This window comes from Acipenser ruthenus, chromosome 8, assembly GCF_902713425.1.
Source record: "Acipenser ruthenus chromosome 8, fAciRut3.2 maternal haplotype, whole genome shotgun sequence".
NCBI classification, from domain to species: domain Eukaryota; kingdom Metazoa; phylum Chordata; class Actinopteri; order Acipenseriformes; family Acipenseridae; genus Acipenser; species Acipenser ruthenus.
Genome location: NC_081196.1, coordinates 39,671,468 through 39,691,929, shown reverse-complemented (window position 1 = coordinate 39,691,929; position 20,462 = coordinate 39,671,468). Strand labels below are relative to the sequence as shown.

The following is a 20,462-nucleotide window of genomic DNA, read 5'->3' as shown; positions in this document are numbered from 1 at the left end:
TTAAATAGAAAGGAATAGTAGATTGTTACATCATTAACTATGTAGTAAATAAGGCTGGGGCGATGCCTAATTTTTACTATCGATATATTGTTCTCCAAAAATGGAGATTCATCGACGTTAAGAAAAAAACTGAGCTGTGGATTAATGTGTAACATTGCTAGTAACACTTCAAAAACTATTATGCATATTAAATTGATTACATCAATTTATGCATATACAGTAGTAATTAAATATATTACATTATTTTTTTTTACCTTATTGTACCAGATGGGGGGGGGTCAAAGCAAAATACCCCCCAAAAAGTGGTTATGGATTTAAACAAGTCAGCTTCTCACCAGTTGTATAGACTGCTTTGTTTCTGCAATATGGAGAGAGTCTTAAGAACATTTGCTTATTTTTTATCAGGAAATTGAGCAACTTTACCACCACAGTGATACTAACCAAATGGCACGCAGTCAAAGTAGCAAGATTTTTTCATGATGTTTCTGATAGGCTTCCTAATAAAGTAACACCTCGTATTTGTGGTTGAGTCCATTGCATAAGGTGAGTGGATCAAATTATTTCTAAAAAGAAAAATCTAGTGATTTAATTTTTTTTAATTTTTTTGTTTATTTAATTAAAAATGAAAACAAAAAAAAAATAATACTGTCCTTTACATTGATATACAAACACGGGATTTTCATGTTTGGATATTCGCTCATAATCTAAATATTCATTCGGATATTCGTTCGTTTTTCAAAAAATAATAAAAGCCATTATATTGCTCTGAATGCAGGCAGAGACAGCATTGCAGCAGGGGCAGGGGGAGTGTCCGTGGCCCCGGTGTGTGTGTCTTTATTTTACAGCAAGACCTTACAATATGATACATGTTAAAATAGAAACATATCCCAGGAGTAAAGAATAAGATGTGTAGGCCTTACTTTACCCCAGTGAATTAACTACAAAACAAAGGATGCCAAATAGCAGTTCAAGTTGAACGTTGTATTGTTTATTCCCAAAATAAATAGTACATAACGTTGACACCATATTTTATTTCTTTTTTTTTCATTCCTTGCCATTGCCGTTTCTTCACAGTAAACAGTGGCCATCGACACGTTTTCATAAAGTAATAACATGAGGTTTACTTGTACCTTTTTGTAATGAACAAGCAAACCAAAACTGAAATGTAACTTTAAACACTTCAAATAAAACAAACGTGGAAATGGCGTTGTAAAGTGAGGGGGGAAAAAACTCACCGTTTTGGTTCTTGTTTATTACACGCCACATAATAGAAAGTCGCAACAAAAAATATACAATCTATATAAAAATCACTACACCACATTTTCAGGAATTTGGGTATTGTTTAAGAGAGGCATTTCAGAATGACATGCTTGCCTTTTTTCTGTCCTGTGAGACTCTGGCTCACATATCACACAGAGCTCTTTTTCATTTGCCATTTTTTTAAACTTGCAAATTCTGGTGAGATGGTAAATAAGTGCAAGGTATTTTTTTCATTTGTAGCAAATACAAACATCTGATTTTTGTATCCGCATATCACAAAATTTTCGTTCGAATATTCGGATATTTGTCCCAGCACTAATAAAATACATTTGTATTTGTTAACTATACCCTGTTCAGAGACCCACCTCGGAACCTTTTGCAACCCACAGTTTGGGAACCACTGATCACTTCTGTGGGAGACTGATATTACTGTTTCTTCATGAGATGTAAATAGTGATTCTAGTGTGTTTTATAAAATACAACTCTAAAGTGTACGTTTATCTATGTTTTATTTACGATACAATAAGGCTTGGGCTACATCATGAGCAGTATCGCATGAAAACGCAGTTTAAAAGGTATTAATAATGCAGGAATGAGTAGTTAAATTGATACTGCAGCTTTGCCCCTTGAACGCATTTATATTGTAAAAAGTATTAGAGCAAAAATCCACCCCCCTTACCCCCCTGTAATCCCTCCCGCCTACAGTATGCTATTGGTTTCACTGTGCTGTGCCAGATGTACTTGGATGTTAGACATGAACATGAGAGCCGTGTGGAAGTCGCAGGGGTGCTTTCAAATCTGGGTTTTAAAAAGTCACCAGGATGTGTAGACTTTGATATTTGACACTCTCAAGGAAGACGCATGATATTTGAGAGCATCTGTCTTCCTTGAGATATTGTTGCTGCAAGCTGCAAAATACAGGATCATTCTTCAAATACACTGTTCTATGGCCTCTCATTACTGCATTGATGTGCCATATTAATAATTACCTAGCAAAAAACAGGTCGTTTTCTATGTAGCATGTTGTACTGCTCTAAAACAGCCATTTGACTTGTAGAAGGTGTTATTGTTGCATAATTTGTGAGTCAACAGATACAATACCATGTTCGTAGTTATTTAGGTCAATGTGTATTTCTGTATGTTGAAGGTTTTTTTTTTTTATATATATATATATATATATATATATATATCTTGCAACCTACATTCTGACATTACTGTACTGCCTTCATGAAAATGTGACTTTAGTGTAACCTGTTGAATACAAAAAAGGACAAGCATCCGCAGGACTTTTAGCTTTATTTTTGTTATTATTTTAGTTTCTCACCTGAGACAAGGTGTTTTCTAATTTACAGTAGAAGATGAAATTGCTTTAGTTTAAGACATATTACTGTATGGTGCTCCAGATGCTTTTATCTCAAAGTCAAATATTTTGTCCTCTCATTCTAAACTATTTTATCTGATTTCCAGTCAGTGGTTTATTCCTCACTTGATTTATTTTAAATGATTTTTAATCTGTGGAGGGATTTTTTAGAAGGGTTTAATTACCAGGAAGATTGGCTTGGATACTTAAGAGACTGCTGGTGACTGTGTTTATTATTCTCTTGAATGTTCCATTTGATTCCTTTCATAATATTGCTAATAGGTACACTGGCCATAGTTACTGACTCACTGCATGACCTTGTGTTAGTTACTTGACCCGCTCTGATGTGATAATGGAAGCAGGACCCCACAGGAAAAGGACATATTGCATCTCAGTGAGCTGGGATTCCTACTGTAGGTGCTGTTTCTTTGCTGCCAGACAGGCCTGACCCACTTCTGTACAATTTGAAAATATACCCTGCCTTGCATTTGTTACACCAGACTAAATTTTGTTTACGACTGTAAGTAGCCCTGGATAAGGGTGTCTGCTAAGAAAGAAATAAATAAATAAATAAATAAATAATAATAATATAATAGAGAGGACAAGTGAATCCGGTTTCACTGTAGGAAAATTTAGGTTGCGAGAAAAGCTACTAAATCATTCTGACAGGAAGTTTCTCAATTGAGGACAAGGATGTTTCTGAATTGAGGACAAGATTGTTTCTGTATTGTCTCTTTTTTTTTACACACACACACATTATATGTATATATTTTCAGTATATATATATATATATATATATATATATATATATATATATGGCACAGATAAGATATTAGCAATGACAAACTATTATATTTTTTCTGTTAGGTGCTTTGAAAGTTTTTTTTATAAAACTGTTAAGTGTTTTTTTGTTTATTATAAGTTTTGTCACTGTTGCTTTGTTTTTTTTTATGATAAAATTTGTATTGTTTTTATACAGCACTACAACAACACTACATATAGTAATGCACACATATATCCCTTAATTACCGGTATTTGTTTTTTTTTTTTTTTTTACATGTACATTATTAGTATCTTTCATACAGCGGGAAACCATTGCTAATAGAGCTTCCTGATAGAAGACTGAGGTTTGTACCGCCCCATGTAGATACACGCGAGGCACACAGTGCAAATCGTATTGAACAGTGGAGTACAAATACCTACAGTACTACAGAACAACATGGATACAATTTCAAGGAATAAAATAAAGTTTATTTTATAGACCACAAATAAAATTAAATAACTATTAAAAACATTACGGTTTTATAAGATAACAGGCAATGACCTAACAGGATATTAAGCTTATTCAGTGTCTATAAAATGCTAATTTAATCTGTCATGGAGATTATTTTGTTATAATGTTAACCCTGGGTCACCCACGCTAAAAATTTACACATAATAGGTAGATAATTGTTACTTTATCAATTCTGACGAAAAAAAACCCCCAAAAAACAGGAGCAAATAGCTAGCTATAACGTTACCATGATCCAAGTAACGTCTTCCTTGTTTTATCAGTACAAATAATAGACGAAATACAATCTTGAGGTGCATTAATTTATCTAGTTGTTTTGTTTTTATAATAGATTATCACTACCTTGTGTACGTCTCCTGTTTAACTAGTGAAATGTTATATAGTGAAATGTTATATATAAACACACATCGCTAACTAATGTCACTGTTTAATAAAACAAACCTAGCGTATTTTTTTAAAACCTTGGTTGATATTCTTTGTTCTGTTAGTACTTCTTATTTAATTTCTTCAAAATTGTGAAAAGGCAGGGTGTGAGCTGACATATTTATGAACAAACCAGTTAGTATAACACGTTGCATGAATCTTTTAAATGTAGCGGTACACTGCTGGAATTAGCTTTCATTTTCAAAACTGCTTGGTTGTGGTTGTAACTTTTTATAATTTATAAGTCATACAATGCAGGATTCAACGATATTGTGGCACACGTTACTTTTTTTTGTTTTAAATCACTGTCTTTATTGGTATGTATGATTTGTTAGTTACCTAAATCTCAGTCAACAACTGAAGACATAAGAGGATAATTTCATACCACTTAATTTGCACTGATGAAACAGAACCTGGTTAACTGTACTGATGGTATATCAGATGCTTACATGACAGATATGGTTGCATTTTTGTAGAACTTAAGGATAAAACAAAATACATTTTGACAAGGAATTGCATTAGTTCCATTAGTTAGTTGAGCACATGTGGTTTCAATAAATAATTTCTGATTTTAAATATAAACCTACATGATAGTCTGGGTTATTCAGTCTATTTAAAACAGTAAGTATATGTTTATTTTTTAAATTATATTTATCTATACAGTGCACTCTTCTTATAACATTTACTGATATAAGAATCAACCGCATATATTGATCAAAACCACTGGGACAAAATAATTCCTATACTAACCATGCTAAAATATGCTTGTAAGAATCAAGCAGTCTGCTTATAAAAAGCTGTAGTGGTAGTCCTGACAGTAAAACACTGTACTGTAATGTAATTTTAACTCAAAGGCCATTATATGTAACACCAGACGGCAGTTAAACTAGGCACCCTCACGAGACGATCACTTCTCAAGTATACTGTAGTGAAATAGGATAATGCAGCCTTGAGTAAACATAATCATGATCATATAACAAGTTGCTTACCCACGAGGACTGCCTTAGAAAATGAACTTCTAGCCCTGATACTATATATTTTTTGTTGTGACTTTCTGTTATGTGGAATGTAATAAACGAGAAGCAAAACTGAGTTTTTTTCACCTTCATTTTACAATGCCGTTTCCATGTTTGTTTTATTTGAAGTGTTTTAAAATTTAAATTTCAGTTTTCGTTTGCTTGTTCAGCTACAAAAAGGCACAAATAAACCTTGTGTTATTAGTTTATGAAAACATGTCTGTGGCCACTGTTTACTGTGAAGAAACAGCAATGGCAAGGTATGAAAAAAATAAAAAGCTATGTCTTTATGTACTATCTATTTCGGGAATAAACAAAACGTTTAACTTGAACGGCTATTTGGCTTCCTTTGTATTGTAGTTAATTCACTGGGGTAAAGTAAGTCCTACACATCTTATTCTTTACTCCTGGGATATTTTTCTATTTTAACATGTTACATATTTTAAGGTCTTGCTGTAAAATGAAGGCACACACACGGGCCACAACCCAAGAGTTCTGGGGGGGATGCCGTCAAGTCCTGGTGTTTTGCCTTTTAGCACTCTCCAGTGCTGTTTTTTAACTCCTTTTAGATGGGTTTGCCTAATTCTGCTGACTCTACATCAGATAGTTTTGGAAGGGGCAGGTTTTGCAAAAAATTAGTTCATGCGACCTCATCTAGCACAGAGTTAAGAGTTATACAAATCAGGAACAAAAGAATGGAAAGTTGCACTAACCTTTTTGGGGTCAACAAGTTAGTCCATTTGAGGACCAACGAATAGTTTCAATGGATGCATATCTCCTCTGATTATCAGTGAATACTAATGACAGTAATTCTTTTGTCAGAAAAGGGAAAAAGTTTGGTTCAAAAACAGCGGGGGCATATACACTGATAAAAGCTACCTTTGTTCCCTGTAATGTTGTACAGATATAAGCCAGTTTTCCGGACTTGTCATTACTGACCTTTTCTATATTCAAATGGAGACTGCGTCTGATGAGAATATTAACTCCTTTGCCTTCAAACCATTACTAGATGTAGCAGTGACTTTATAAAATGTATTTTGTAGTCTGAGAGCATCATCTGCTGCACGCAAATGTGATTCTTGTAAAAATGCCAAATCCACATTTTTTCTATGTAAAAAATGTGGATTTTGGGGGGCGGGGGGGGGGGCGGGGGATGTCGTCTGTGCAGCTTATTTTTCGTGGCTTGGAGAAAAAAACAGCCATGGCCTTTTACCTTTGACCATCCCTGCATGAATGCGGACACATCTTATGTGGTGGTCTGATTTCATATGTGCAGATGTCCATGTGTGCAGTTGTCTCTCAGATGTCCTGAAGGTGACAACATAAGTCAGTAAACCTCCAGGCTGTGTTTCAAACAAACAATCACATATTTGATATTTAACAAGTTTGATTTACCTTACATTGATACTTCAACACACAAATCTTAATTCATGCAAGCAAACTGAAAATTGATCATTGGAGGAAGTGTCAAAATGAACATACTCTCCCATATAGATTATTAACAGCATTATACTACTTCATTGGTAAATTACGTTATTCACAGTATAATCGTTAATTACCTTTACCCATTCCTTATTCCATCCCGAGAGGCGATGTTTACTGTGAGACTCGCTCCTTACAGTGCAGACGCACATGCTGACCTAACAACTCTGCTGCTGCGCTGCTCCTCTGAGCTAACAGCTCTGCTGCTGCGCTGCTCCTCTGAGCTAACAGCTCTGCTGCTGCGCTGCTCCTCTGAGCTAAGAGCTCTGCTGCTGCGCTGCTCCTCTGAGCTAAGAGCTCTGCTGCTGCGCTGCTCCTCTGAACTAACAGATCCACTGCTGCGCTGTTCCTCTGAGCTAACAGATCAGCTATTTTGAGATGTAGTTTGTCTGTCTCAGAAGTGCAGTGCCCAATATCACGCTTCATTGCTCTCGTCTTCCACCTGACCATTAGCCCTCTAACTACTGTCATATGGGAATCCATGTCTCTTCTTAGAGATTGTATCGTTTCTCTGGTTTCCCGACGCAAAACTTTCACTCCTTCCATCGCACCATTTGCGGCCTTAGAGACCACTGCCTCGAGGGATTTGTGTTAAAGCCTGTCTACCCGACCCGAACCTGACTATATGTGTTGGATTCAGGTCGGGTCAGGTGTATATTCTGTGTCAAGCACTGGGGCTCGGGTTGGGTCGGGCCGGGCTGGCTCAGTGTTTTATAAATAAATGCATTATTACATTTTAGCGAGTGTTTTTTTCCCTCTTGCAAATGCCTCCTAAAATTACTTCTGACTTAGAATCATATATCCCAAGTGAGCAAAGAGTAAAGCATGAAGTAAGAGGTGTCTCTGCGCTCTCGTGTTTATGCTGTGAAAAATACAGCCAAAAAGTGATTCTACATTATTAAGTATGGAGGATGTTGATATAAAAAGAATGCTGTCTACTGGAGAATGTTTAGCAGTGGAACGTTCTGTCGCTGGAAAGGGTAAATCATCTGTTTGGAAACATTTCGAGATTGTTGTTTTCCGCGATAGTAAAAGTTCAAGTGGATTTGTACAGTGCAAATCTTGCAAACTTTTACTTAAATATGACAGCAAAAAGACAGGATATTCATCTTTGTGTTAACTTTGCTGTTTTCTTAGCTAGGTTTATCCAAACATGATGCTATATGTTTGTATCTGACCAAGTAAAATGTGCATCTAACTGGATGCTTTGCTGAGAGTATTTGTTTTCTTTTTAATTTGCTCGGGTCGTGTTCTGATTGGCCGTGGTCGGGTCGGGTTCGGGTCGGGTTTTATTTTTATACCCGAGCAGACCTTTAATTTGTGGTGTTTGGTCAGCGCTTGGGAAATGGCGTCCGTGATGCAGGCCTCCTGAGGGATTTAGTGAAGATAGTCTAAAACGTTTCCTAGCGGGGGTTGAAGCTGTCAAAGCCGTGGTTTTTTTTATGCTCTGACATTGTGACAGCAAGGAAAATAGAAAAATCGTCCAAAAAAAGTATAACCTCAGATTCATCAAAAAGAAGGGATTGCGGTAGGAGCGCTAGTTCTCTTCGATCATTGCTTGTGTAGGTCACGTGATCTCCTCACTGCTGCTTTTCTAATGACACTCTTGATTAATACTCTTTTGTTGTTTTGAAATGGTTGAAGTGGTATGTAGTTTTAAATGAATAAGTACAGTAACTGTATTGCATTGTAAACTTTTGACCCCCACCATAACTTGAAATAAGTTTAGCTTAAAAACATGTCTTCTGCAAAAGGTAGCTCTGGGGGCAATGGGAAAGGTATTGATGTTTGTAACAAAATGGAAAAGTAATTAATGATGTTACTTACAGTAGGGTTGTTCTTGAATGTGATCTGTTGATAGAAATTATCGGAAGTTGCTTTGGTTTCACTGGTGGTTTCTGAAAATAGTTTCTGACAGTCGTGAGATTCTTCAACCCAGTGTGAGTGGGATTAGTGGCTGAAGTGTCTGTGAGAAAGAGCTGTGCTGACAGGAAAGGTAAGTGAGGTAGACAGAGAGGAGAGATAAGGCAAGGGAAAGAGGCCAGATGAACTAGGAGACAAATGAGAGCAGGGGAAACTACAGTAGAGAGGAAAGCAAGAGGGGGAGAGGGAGGAATGGAGTGTGTTGCCAAGCAGCAGAGTGGTGTGAAATTGGTCTTGTGCATTTAACCACAACCACATTGTGCTTTCAGACAGCATGTACTGTAGCTTCATCATGCCTTAACATACAAACATTTTTGCTATACTTGTCAGTCAAGGTAACGACAATTTTTTTTTTTATTGTACAGTGTGTTGTATGTGCTGTATGTTACTGCAGCATTAGAACCAAACAGGGGAAACAATACGGTATCAGAAATGGGCAATTCAAGAGTAAAAGGGGTTCAACCAACTCGAGTAAAAGTGAATGCTATCCACCGTTTTTGGCAGAGCATATTTTATTTATTTATTTTTTTTAATTTAGTCGTTGCCAATTAAACGTGTCCCTGCCAACGTGCATTGCAGATCCAGAGCCATCAGATCTGAATGGCTCCACTGCAGACCCGCTGACGCCCTATCAGCTACAGGGGTCGCTGGTGCACGGTGAACCGTGGATTGCCTTGCTGACCTAAGCCCTCCCTACCTGGGCGGCGCACGGCCAGTTGTGCGTCACCCCCTGAGAACTTCCAGTCATGGTTGGCAGTGACATAGCCTGGATTCGAACCTGCGATCTCCAGGCTATAGGGCGCGTCTGCACTCCGCACGGAGCACCTTTACTGGATGCGCCACTCAGAAGCCCCTGGCGGAGCATAATCAGTACTACAGGGATTTATTCACCTGGAAGACATGATGGTCATCTAAAAAAGGCAGAACAAAGCAGAGAAAAGAAGTTCAAATTAAAATTCACAGCATTGTTTGACGATTGGAACCGTCAATGCTATTGATCTGTCTTCTGCATAAATTCATAGTCGTGGAAGCTAATAAGCATTGCTGCTCTGATTGATCTTTTAGACGAATAATCAATGGATAAGACTTTCAGATTCTGGCAGGCTCCAAGACAGGATTCTGAATACCCACAAAGCTGTGCCATGCCCCAAGAGCTGTCCAAAAAACCCTTGGCGCTGTTGGCTAACGTCCAATTCATGTTCTCAAAGTAGATAAAAAGGGGTGCTGCTGTAAGAAGTACACATTTATTTGGCTGTAGAATTTGAGGCTTGCTGTGTCTTTTGTTGAACTGTGCCATGTAATGACAATAGTGAAAAGCCAGAAGCGTGTCAGTACAGTACTATATGCTGGATGAGAAGGGCTCTGATTTCACCTCTGAGGGAGAAGATGAAACGTTTTGCTCACTGCATGGGGAATGCCTCATATAAAGGTCTTTGAATCTACATTTCTGAGCCTGATAATAACTTATATGTAAACCAATATCTTCCCTCATACTTGAGGTTGTTTTAAAGTTTAGCCTATATTCAGCATGTTTTTTCTTTTAATTTGTTTTTTAATTTAGATCATTACAAGATATTTGGTCTGACTGTGGTTTGTGGCTGAGGAGAATTAAAACCCATTTGATGGTTTAACCTTATACAGTACCTCCAAGTGGGTCATAATCATCATAGCAGTTGTTGAATTAAATTGTTGCAGCAATGTTTCAAAACTAGTAATAAACAGCTTGGGTACACCTTTGAGTGTTGCTTGATAAATCTGGCCCAATGTTTTTCAAAATGTTTGTCTCGTTTTTGTGGGAATTTTCTTCAGTGTGTTTTGTAAGACTGTCACTGTGGATCATAGTTGGAAAGATATAAAAATGACATAAACTGTGAAAAATAATATGTACTTCCCATCCCTTTCTTTGTCCACAGGTAACCCCCCCCGCATAAAGAGAAAAATGTACATTTAGATGTCAGGTTTTGAAGATGTAGGGATAATACATTTGCTTAATAGAATCTCTGCAGCAGCACTGTCCCCGCACCCTGAGTCCCAGTAGACTGCTGAAGAATGAGATGATTTTTTATATTTAGGCCTATATGTTCCAATTTAAGGTTCGCATTCCCTTGCAAATGGGGTCTGTCTAGCTATAGAAGCAGGCTTATTCTACATCCTGAAAGTATTTCCCTTAAGGGTTTTCTTAAAAGTTTTACTAATCGTGTATTTCTTTTCTGCCATATCCTCTTGATTTAAAAATAAAAAAACAAAGCAAAAACTACCTTAATTTAACTTTGTTCCCCAGAAGGCACACATTCTCTTAAGTTGTCCTTTCTGACTAATTTTCCCCCCTATTTTTTTGCAAAGCTAACTGATTCTGGCTGCTCAAATTGTGTAAAATACAAACTAATAATATTTATGCTATTTCTAATGAATATAGCAGTGATGCATAATTGTATGGGTGGGTGTGTGTATGTAAATGTTTGTGTATATATCTATATAATTAAAAGTAATATACAATATAGATATAATTAAACACTGGCAATATCAAGCTTCTATATAAGCATGGCATACAGTAGCTGCATTGAATATGAAAAACATTCAATATTTTTCATATTCAAGGGTTTCTTGTCACTTATACTTTTGTGTTCTTCTGTTGCGGCATATTCTTGTCTCATCATAAAGTTTGAATATACATATTTAAAAGGAGCCTTTTAGTGCCCACAGTGAGAGCCCTTGTCATTTTATTTTATTTTTTTTAAGGTTTCAGATGACAATATATTTCCGCTTGCCTGGCATTGCAAAAAATAATGTTATAGCAATGTGTAATGTACAAAAAATATGTCTGGGCAATCTCTTTGGGTAATTGCAATCTTGTGAGGTCTCGGAAGTAATCCAGCATAAAGAAGCCAGTTTTGAAATGGTGATGGGGAACAATAATGCAAATAAAATGTTATGAACTACTTGGAATTGGAATTGATAAATTTACATTACTAACAATACATGTGACAAAATATAAAACGGTCAGGCTTAATTGTTTCAGGAGGAAAATTAGGGGTAGTCATCATGGTTGAAACAAATAATTCAGAGGGTTTGATAAGGGCCTGATTTATAAAAACAAGAGACATCTATAAATAGCTGGAGAGCTGCTGGCAGATTGACTCTCCATTCCCTTAGCTTTACACCAATTTGAAAACAAGATATTTCAGCCAAGAAGCTTACATTTGAATGCCCTGTACTTAAAGAGCTCATTTTTGTTAGGGTCCTCATTCAAGGGGACTGTGATTTTTGTCTGTCTGTCTGCCTGTCCCTCTGTCACACTATAACGGGTGAACATGATAACTGCCTTAATTTTGCGTCAGTCTTCACAAAACTTTTGTCATACACACCTAGCCTCCTATAGATGTTTCAGATTTAATTTGGCTATAATTCGATAAACTTTTGGGCTAAAACTTTGTGTCATCGAGTAAAAATGAGCCGTCCGAACAGTCAAGAATGGAGGAAGCCGTCCTTTTCTGCTCTTCCCTTGTATTCATGGTTCTTCTCTTGGACCCTACCATCATTTCTTACACGTCAAAGCTTCTGAAAGTGAATGTTTTTTCTCAGTTTTTCTTACCAGTTTCTAGTGGAGCATGTGATTTCACAACATAAAGACTATATTGTAGCTATCGTACTACTGTGTACATTTTTAAAGAGTGATAGCGCTGCAGTGGCTGGACATTCAATATACAGTTCATTGAGAAACAGTCAGAGGTGAAGTTTGTGAGATATTATATTTGCTGTGGTTATAACATGTGTATATCATTATTTGAAAGCATAAATAAAAATGTATAACAAACCTAACCCTAGCTCCAACCCTCACCGTACAGTAGCTCCAACCCTGACCCTAGCTCTGACCCTAACTCCAAATGGAGCTCTCTCTGTTTATTTTCTTGGCCAAGCTTGCTGGTCAAGTTACCAGAGCAAAGCTGAGGACTGAACAGTATACAGTTGGTATCTATCTGTGATTAGTACATCTGACAATTTATGAGTGCTTTAGGTTTCAAACCCAACACTGGACTGAGTGCTGCTGTACTTCCTGGTTCTGGGATCTTTGGGGAGATACATATGCAGAAATATGTCAGGGACTTTAAAAGGCTTCCATTTTCTAGACTTTGTATCATAGCTTCCTCAACCCCCTTTACGGTACTCTGGGTTTAATTTGCAGTCAGAGCTGTCAAGGCCACAACATAAGCTATTTTGAGAATTCTGAGGTTCAGGGTGAGGTTGTTGGAGTTCCAATTACATCTATGACAAGCCTGGAGTATGTGTAAGACCACACCTAAAGAATAGGTGGGTGGTGTGAGCAGAGACACAAGCCTTGATAGTAAGGAGTAAGAAGTGTAAAATGACACTTCTTTCCTGTATACTTTAGTTTTTAATTGTCTATCTTCACTAGCACTCAGGGTGTTCTTCGGTGTTCTCTTTCATTTTTCATTTTGATCTTTCTTATATTAAGTGCTTAATATGAGCCCAGTAGGTAATACTTGTCTAAATAATATTAAGCATGGGGCACACCTTCAGCGATACTTTTCTGATCTTTTCAGGGCAGCCTACAAATGGGTAGGTCATTCAGATATTTACCGAGAAGGGTAAGCAAATGTGTGTGATTTTGTTTCTGCAGATACCAAGTTTTTCTACTGAAATGGGCTAGGTGATGCAGTGGTGTAATTCACTTTCTATCTTATACCTTTCACATTTAGAGGCCCAACTGGCTGTCCGTTTGTATAACTGCCAATCTCTGCTGAATAGCAGGAGGTGTTAAAATCAGGACCGAGGTGTGCACCATATCTGACTATGGTCAGTGCAAGTGTGCGCCGTGTTTCATGAGATCCATAAAAAAGAAAAATAATGTTTCATAGAGGTGGAATGTACTGGTTTGATCAACTAACTTTTGTAGGATGTTTCAATTACACATAGATACAGTAAATTGCACCAAAGACTAATAATAAGCAGATATCATACTTACTCATCCATCACTTCAAATTACAGAGGAAGCAAATGAAGGCAGTGGTATAAGCCACAACATGTGTCCAAATGATTTATTTCAATTAACTCCTGTCATTAATTAAACATACGCATTCTCCTTTCAATACCAATAACAGTTACCATGCTTAGTAGTTTCTAACAGTGTTACCTCTTAACTAGCTTTTCTGATTTTTTTGCCTGCAGGTGATATCCTTTTTGACCTGGTGTCTGAGATAAGTATGAGGAGGTTCCAGGCGGTCAGAGGGGTTTGCTGTACCGGAGAAATCATCCCTGGTTTTTGCACGCTGCCTGTTAACACCCTTCACTGAGCAGTGCTTTGTGGGCCATATCACAGGAGGAATTTGTCTTCATGAAGATTCCTGACATTGGTAATGTGATGAATAAATTTGAGGTCCTTGGGATTGTAGGTGAAGGTAAGTTAAGACTTTGGTTCTGTAAATAATTGTCTAAAAACAAACACAAACTAAGACAACATTCTGTATCAAAGGCAATTTTTTCTTTCTGTCTAGAAAAACTGAGAGCCCAACGAATGGTGTTTGTGGAAAGATTTTGGAACATTACATTATTATTAGATATTTGCTACCCTTGCATAATCCAAAATGCTATTAAGCTATTGTTGTACAAAAAAGCACTTTCTGAAAATAGGTAACATTCAAGTCAGTCCCAAATGTCCTGCCCCATTTTTTAAGGGCTTGGTATTTTTTTATTTTTTTTTGCTACAACAGTTTCCTAAATTAAATTACTAAAAAGGAATATTGAATATCCCTTTATGATTCTTCTTATTGCCAATTTATAACCATAAACCATGGCTGGATAATGATATAATAGAGCAAGCAATTAAACTATGCTTTTAGGTGAATCGTAAGGGTCAATTCATCTAAAGAGTGGCGGATCTAAATATCGCTGTTGTTTAAATCATAAAAATAAGACCCAGGTATTTTTCTATATTTTTACAAATATTAATACACTAAAGAAACACGTACAGTATATATATATATACACGCATGCTTCCTCTAGCTAGATAAAAACACTGACATTACAAATGATTGTGTCTGTCTGTACGTCAGCCTACAGTTTTAAATATATCTAGATAACTGCTTATCCAATTCTGTTGAAAGTTGCTAAGAACATTGTTGCTCTCAAGATGTTGTGTGCTTACGATTCTGTCAGTATATTGAAGCATCTGTCTCACTTTTTAAATGTCCTTATCCTCAGTGCAGATCATGGTGATCTACTTTTTCAGGGTACTTACAGCTATGCTATATTTGTTATATGGATAAATAATAATAGCTAAAGAAAGTATGGATGTATCACATCAGTATCATCTACTATATATTTTGTTTTCCAAGAAGCAAATGTTGATACAGGGATACTATTAGTTGGGTTTACATGAAGGCTTACGGTACTACCATCTGAACATTTTTTTTTAAGGAGACATTCTCGTCAGCTCATTTGTCAGCATTTACTTGTTTATTTACGCATTCTTGGATGTTTATTTTTAATTTTAATCTTTAATGGGATTTTTGTAAAGGATTGCCTGGGATTAGCAAACTGTTTTAATAAGGATTAATCCCTGGGTTTATGTGCCAGTTCTGTGCTGTGGATACCTCTTTCACTCTGTATTTATATCTTCCAAAGCTGCCCCAGGCACATGTTTAAACATTTCCAGAATTAAAATATAAAAATGCTTTTTTTGACCTTTTAAAGCATAGCAGTTAATCTGAAAGATGACATGTTTAAACTATTTTTGTTTAATACAAATATATACACCTTCCTCCAAAAAGTTTAAGGATAGATAAACACAGAACCACTGGAGATACTCCCCCATCCCCATTCAGACCCCTCTTCTTATTAAAATAATGGAAAACATTTTATGAGAAGTACCATAAGAGCAGTGGGTCCACAAATAATATCCATTTAAAACCAAAAACGACTGGACATTTGTTCTAAATTGTATCCACAAATGTGGATTTCTGCAATGGCAACATCCAAGACTGGAACTGCATTGACAGGGAAATTCATAAACACATTCACAAGTTGTGCTGTAACTCCCTTCTGCTGTGCACTCCCAGGGAAATTGTGCTTTTTAAAGCTATGGGCCTCAGGAACTCCATACCTAAATGATTTAAAGTCTGTGAAGTTGTGTTTATTATGCATGATTTACAAATGTAAAGTAAAACTATATGAAATTGAACTAGACAAACATTAAGTATAGAAAGTAGGCTGTTTACTGCACAAGTTTTTGCAAGTTGTGATGTTTGTCAAAAGGGCGAATTACAACATCATTGGAAATTGCATATAATCCTATAATCTACATTTGAATGAATCACTAAACTGTGAACAGGCACGATTGCGGTGTGTCAGATAATGACAACCAAAACAGCCTAGATTGAACACAAATTAAGAGAAATAATTAAGAGAAATTAAACACCCAAGAAATCAACGGTTACTATCTGCTGTAATACAAAAGCCTGCCCAGTCTCTTGGAAATACTTGTGCAGATTAGTAGCACATATTTAGCTACTATATTTAAGTGTAAGAGCTCTCAGGACTTTTAACTAATTTATTTCACGGTTTTATGTTATCCTAGAAGGCACTGTTAATGGTTTTAAGGGTATCAAATAGGTCAAAGGGTTTCAAATAGGCTCCATGCCATGTTCTTGAGCAACACGTATTTTGTAGTTTTTGAAAGTTTAATAATGTTGCTTTTCGTAAAACCCTCTATCTGCATTGATTTATACATTTTTATATCAGAGCTTTCATTCACAGAAATGTCACACTATTTAGAACACTCATGCTTTTAAACTGTAGCTTTCATACAACTCAAGATGAAGATATTATAGTGCCGGAATCTGATGGCATCTCAGCTATGTGAGGAGTGCTGTAGTTACCGCAGTAACAACAAGGGTTTGGAACTCCAAATCCTGTTCTGATGCTTGCCATTGTTTATAGGATGTTAAACAGAGCTTGACTCACACAGGAAGATGCACAGTAAGCCTGAGAATGTGTCAAAACAGTTAGAGATGCTAGAATGTCATTTAAACTAAGATCAAATTACTTTAATACTTAATACAGTCCCATTCTCAAAAGTGGGAACAAAGATATTACACATTCAAGCTACACTAGAGACTTGGTGTACGGTCCTGTTTTTTAAAAGACCAGTCAAGTCCCACCATAATGCTAGTTATGTGCATATTTTTATGTGCATAAGTTTAGCAAGTTGTATAACCATCCTGAGTAACAGAAAGCAAGAGAGTGTTTTTTTTTTTTTAACTGTTTGTGCCTTGGTAAAATGTGGTTCAGTGGACTAGCCTTGATTCTCAGTTCAGCCACTGACTAACTATTTAGTCAGTTCTACCAAACTTGGATAATATGGCAGTGTAAGTTGACTAAATTATGTACATAGAGGAGTTTTGACATACTATAAAATGTCCTCCAGTCAGTCACAGGTCCTTAAAGAACAGTAATTAAAAACAAAACAAAACAACACATATTTTGCCTGGTTTATGCACTTCTCTGCTACTCGCAATGATTGATCACATTTTGTTTTCTTTTTCAGGAGCTTATGGGGTGGTTTTAAAGTGTAGACACAAGGTAAGTAATGCATTTCACAATTCTTCTATTCACATGGACTCCACCTTTTTAAATGCAGTTAAAATGTTGAAAAGGTAGCTGACACCTAACAGCACCCAGGGCTAAATGATTGCTAAGTGCAGACAGATTCATCATTGCCTTGCTAGTCAGAACTTGCTTATTAGAGGTAAAACCATGTGAACTTATTGCAAATGATATACTGAGGTAATTAGTATAGCAGTGATGCGCACCCACATCTATGATAAGAAGTATATCTTATAGTATCTGCTTCATTGGATGGCTGTCGATATACTATATGGAACACATGCCAGGTGTCAATATTTAGTACTTATTGTAGTAGTGATTTGGCTGGCAAGTGGCATCTTGCATTGTTCAAGTGTGACTGGTGGTTGTGGGAGTGATGGTGCTAAACTGACTGTGTATCCAGTTGACATTTAAATATGGCATGTCCATTCCTGAAGGCTCATGGTGGCTGGTATGAGTTCTGGGGATGTATTAAACATGGCATGTCCGTTCCTGTAGGCTCATGGTGGCTGGTATGAGTTCTGGGGATGTATTAAACATGGCATGTCCGTTCCTGAAGGCTCATGGTGGCTGGTGTGAGTTCTGGGGATGTATGTTACCAGCAATACTTTTCACCCCTTAAAATAGAAGCACAGTCTTATTACTGTAACTTTCTGCCAGTGGTTGTTGTGTTTGTTTGTCAGTATTTCTTGTTCATGAGATAACTCTGTAATTAAACTGTGACTGTGATCTCTGCCCCAAAGTATTGATAAATCTCCTCAGGAGAGACTAATTCATACGTTACACCAACTTACTTTGAGCTTTGTACATTTGCAATATCACATTTGAAAAAGATATAGTGTGCCCTGTGCACTGGCCAGCAGGTCAGTTATTAGTTTAGGTGCAGAAAAGGCTCCTAAATAAATGAATTTACTTTCCTCTTTAACACCAGCAACAGTATCACTGCCTGCACTCTACAGTGTTGAAGATCATTTGGTAACTGAGACAAGTGTGTGAGTGACACTGTGCACAGTAGGAGCCACGTTAAATTGTTGTATATAGTAGACCATAAAGTCACAATGTCTTGGATCAAAAATGTTCACAGATGCACATCCGTAACTGCTTTGCAGCAGATGTTTCTTGTGTTGCTGTTCAAATTGTAGGCAGTTCCCTTTTCTGAAGTAATGATGGTCATTTGAAAGTGGCCATTGTAACTCAGCAATTTTTTATTCTGAAGCTGCAGTACAATGGAATCTGGCAACTTACCATCTCAGTCACCATCATCCACAAAGCAATTTCAATAGACCATAGTGCACATGTATTCATCACAGTCTAAGTTATCATCCAGTCCATCAGTGCATCCCTTTCATACTTAATTGAAAATGGCTATGTAGCATCCTCCAGGCAGTATTGCATGTGATGTTATGTAAGAGTTTCCATAATTCTGCATGTTCTAGATTTCATGTTTGCAGTGGACGAAGCTATTGTGACAACGTTTTTCCGGAGTATTCCACACGTTTTTACAACATTGATGGTATTGTATCCTAGGACAGAAAAACACAGAATCAATGCTGATTTACTGTGTTTTGCAGCTTAATCAATCTCCAAAGTAAGGGGTACAAACCAACGTTCCACTACTTGGTGATAACAGGTCAAACAAAGTGAACATTAATCAGCCTTATTGATGACTTTTAAAAGAGCCACGTGTGTAGGGAGCTTTTGCAGGCTACCAAGAGAGAAAAAACACAGACCCTTACCTTCCTAATGAAAATAACTGAAATAAATTGTCCCAAATTGATACATGTTACCCTGGGTAAGTAGTTGCTCTTCTTGGCTTGTTTTTATGCCTATACAGCAGCTAGTTTCTTGAATTTAATATTTCTTTTCTTTATGCTTTCAGAAACGAAAAACTATTCAGTTGTGAAACACTGCAGGTTTATAGCAAACCTTTTGACAGCTTTGATCTAGCTGATCCATTAGGGATTCTGTGTAATTCATGTTTAAGACAAAGTGTTAGGTGTTCAACAGTAGTAACAGACAGATTTATACTTTTAACACCTCAAAATTACCATTTTGGCAACTGGTGTCCAAGCGCTCAGATGCACCTTACCTCATTGCAGCTTTAGAACAACTACATACAGGTTTCATCTTCCATGTTATGCAGTGTAACTGCAGTAAACTGCCAATGAATCATTCGGAACACTGCTTGATGTTCTGTTGACATTAATAGTGGCTTATAAACAGGAGCAGAGCAGTGGTACGATAGCGTTGCTCAAGTACCTTTTCGTCCAGTGTTTTGTTTGTCATCCAGTTCAGTTGGGCTTGTTAAACTAATGGGGGGGGGGGGGGGGGGGATCCTGATTTTCATAAACTCTTGTTGTGAAATTCGGCCTCATAAACTCTTGTTGTTGTTAAAAATGACCTCTGCATTGTTTGAGGTGTCTGCTGCTTCATTCAGTTTAAGTAATTGTCCCTCAGTTTATTTTGTGTTTGTTGTTACAGCTTAGGGTCTGGTCAGGTGAGAGGAACACTTAGTAGGCAAAACTTTGTAATTCCTTTATCCATACATATTGGAAATATTGTAATGGATGTCCTAATTGTTCTATTACTTTAGAATATTTCTGGTCCTACATTGAGCTGTGATAAAGTTCACATCTACAGCACTTTTTTGGACATGGCATAACGAGGCTGATGTAAGGATAGGCGAGGTGCAACAATTGTGGCTGCAAAATCCAAATTGCCTAGCAGCCAGCACTTATTTTGCAATCATGATAATGAGGATCACAATGAGTGCCGCCTGTGCATCGGGCTATTCAGCAGCCACACTTACAGCCCAGAGGTGAGGTGAATTAGGAGTACAGAGAGCAGTAGGTGCTGTATGAGATTTGTGGAGCACGAAAATCAAGCCAAACAAAAAAAACATGTCAGTGTCAGATGAAGGGCAGCAAAGTCCTTTTGACACACAGAAAATAGAGGTTTTCTGAGGAGAAGCTGAGAGTACTTACGGCTGAGGTCACTCAGCATGAAATTTAGCTATTTGGAAAAGTCTCAGCCAACATCAGTTATGCTAGTAGGCCATTGCTGTTGAAAAACATTTTCAGTTTTT

At 37.0% G+C, this 20,462-nt stretch overlaps 1 protein-coding gene across 4 annotated transcripts in view; it reads left to right on the top strand.

Moving 5' to 3' along the window:
* LOC117407125 (cyclin-dependent kinase-like 5) overlaps window positions 1-20,462 on the top strand; it is an 86,346-nt gene that overhangs the window by 3,841 nt on the left and 62,043 nt on the right. For all 4 annotated transcript variants that reach the window (XM_034011783.3, XM_059028942.1, XM_034011782.3 and 1 more), the window contains exons 2-3: window positions 13,943-14,172; window positions 17,319-17,353. In XM_034011783.3, coding sequence (XP_033867674.1) covers window positions 14,109-14,172; window positions 17,319-17,353 — 99 coding nt within the window. In that variant the 5' untranslated portion in view covers window positions 13,943-14,108. The remainder of the gene's footprint in view (window positions 1-13,942; window positions 14,173-17,318; window positions 17,354-20,462) is intronic.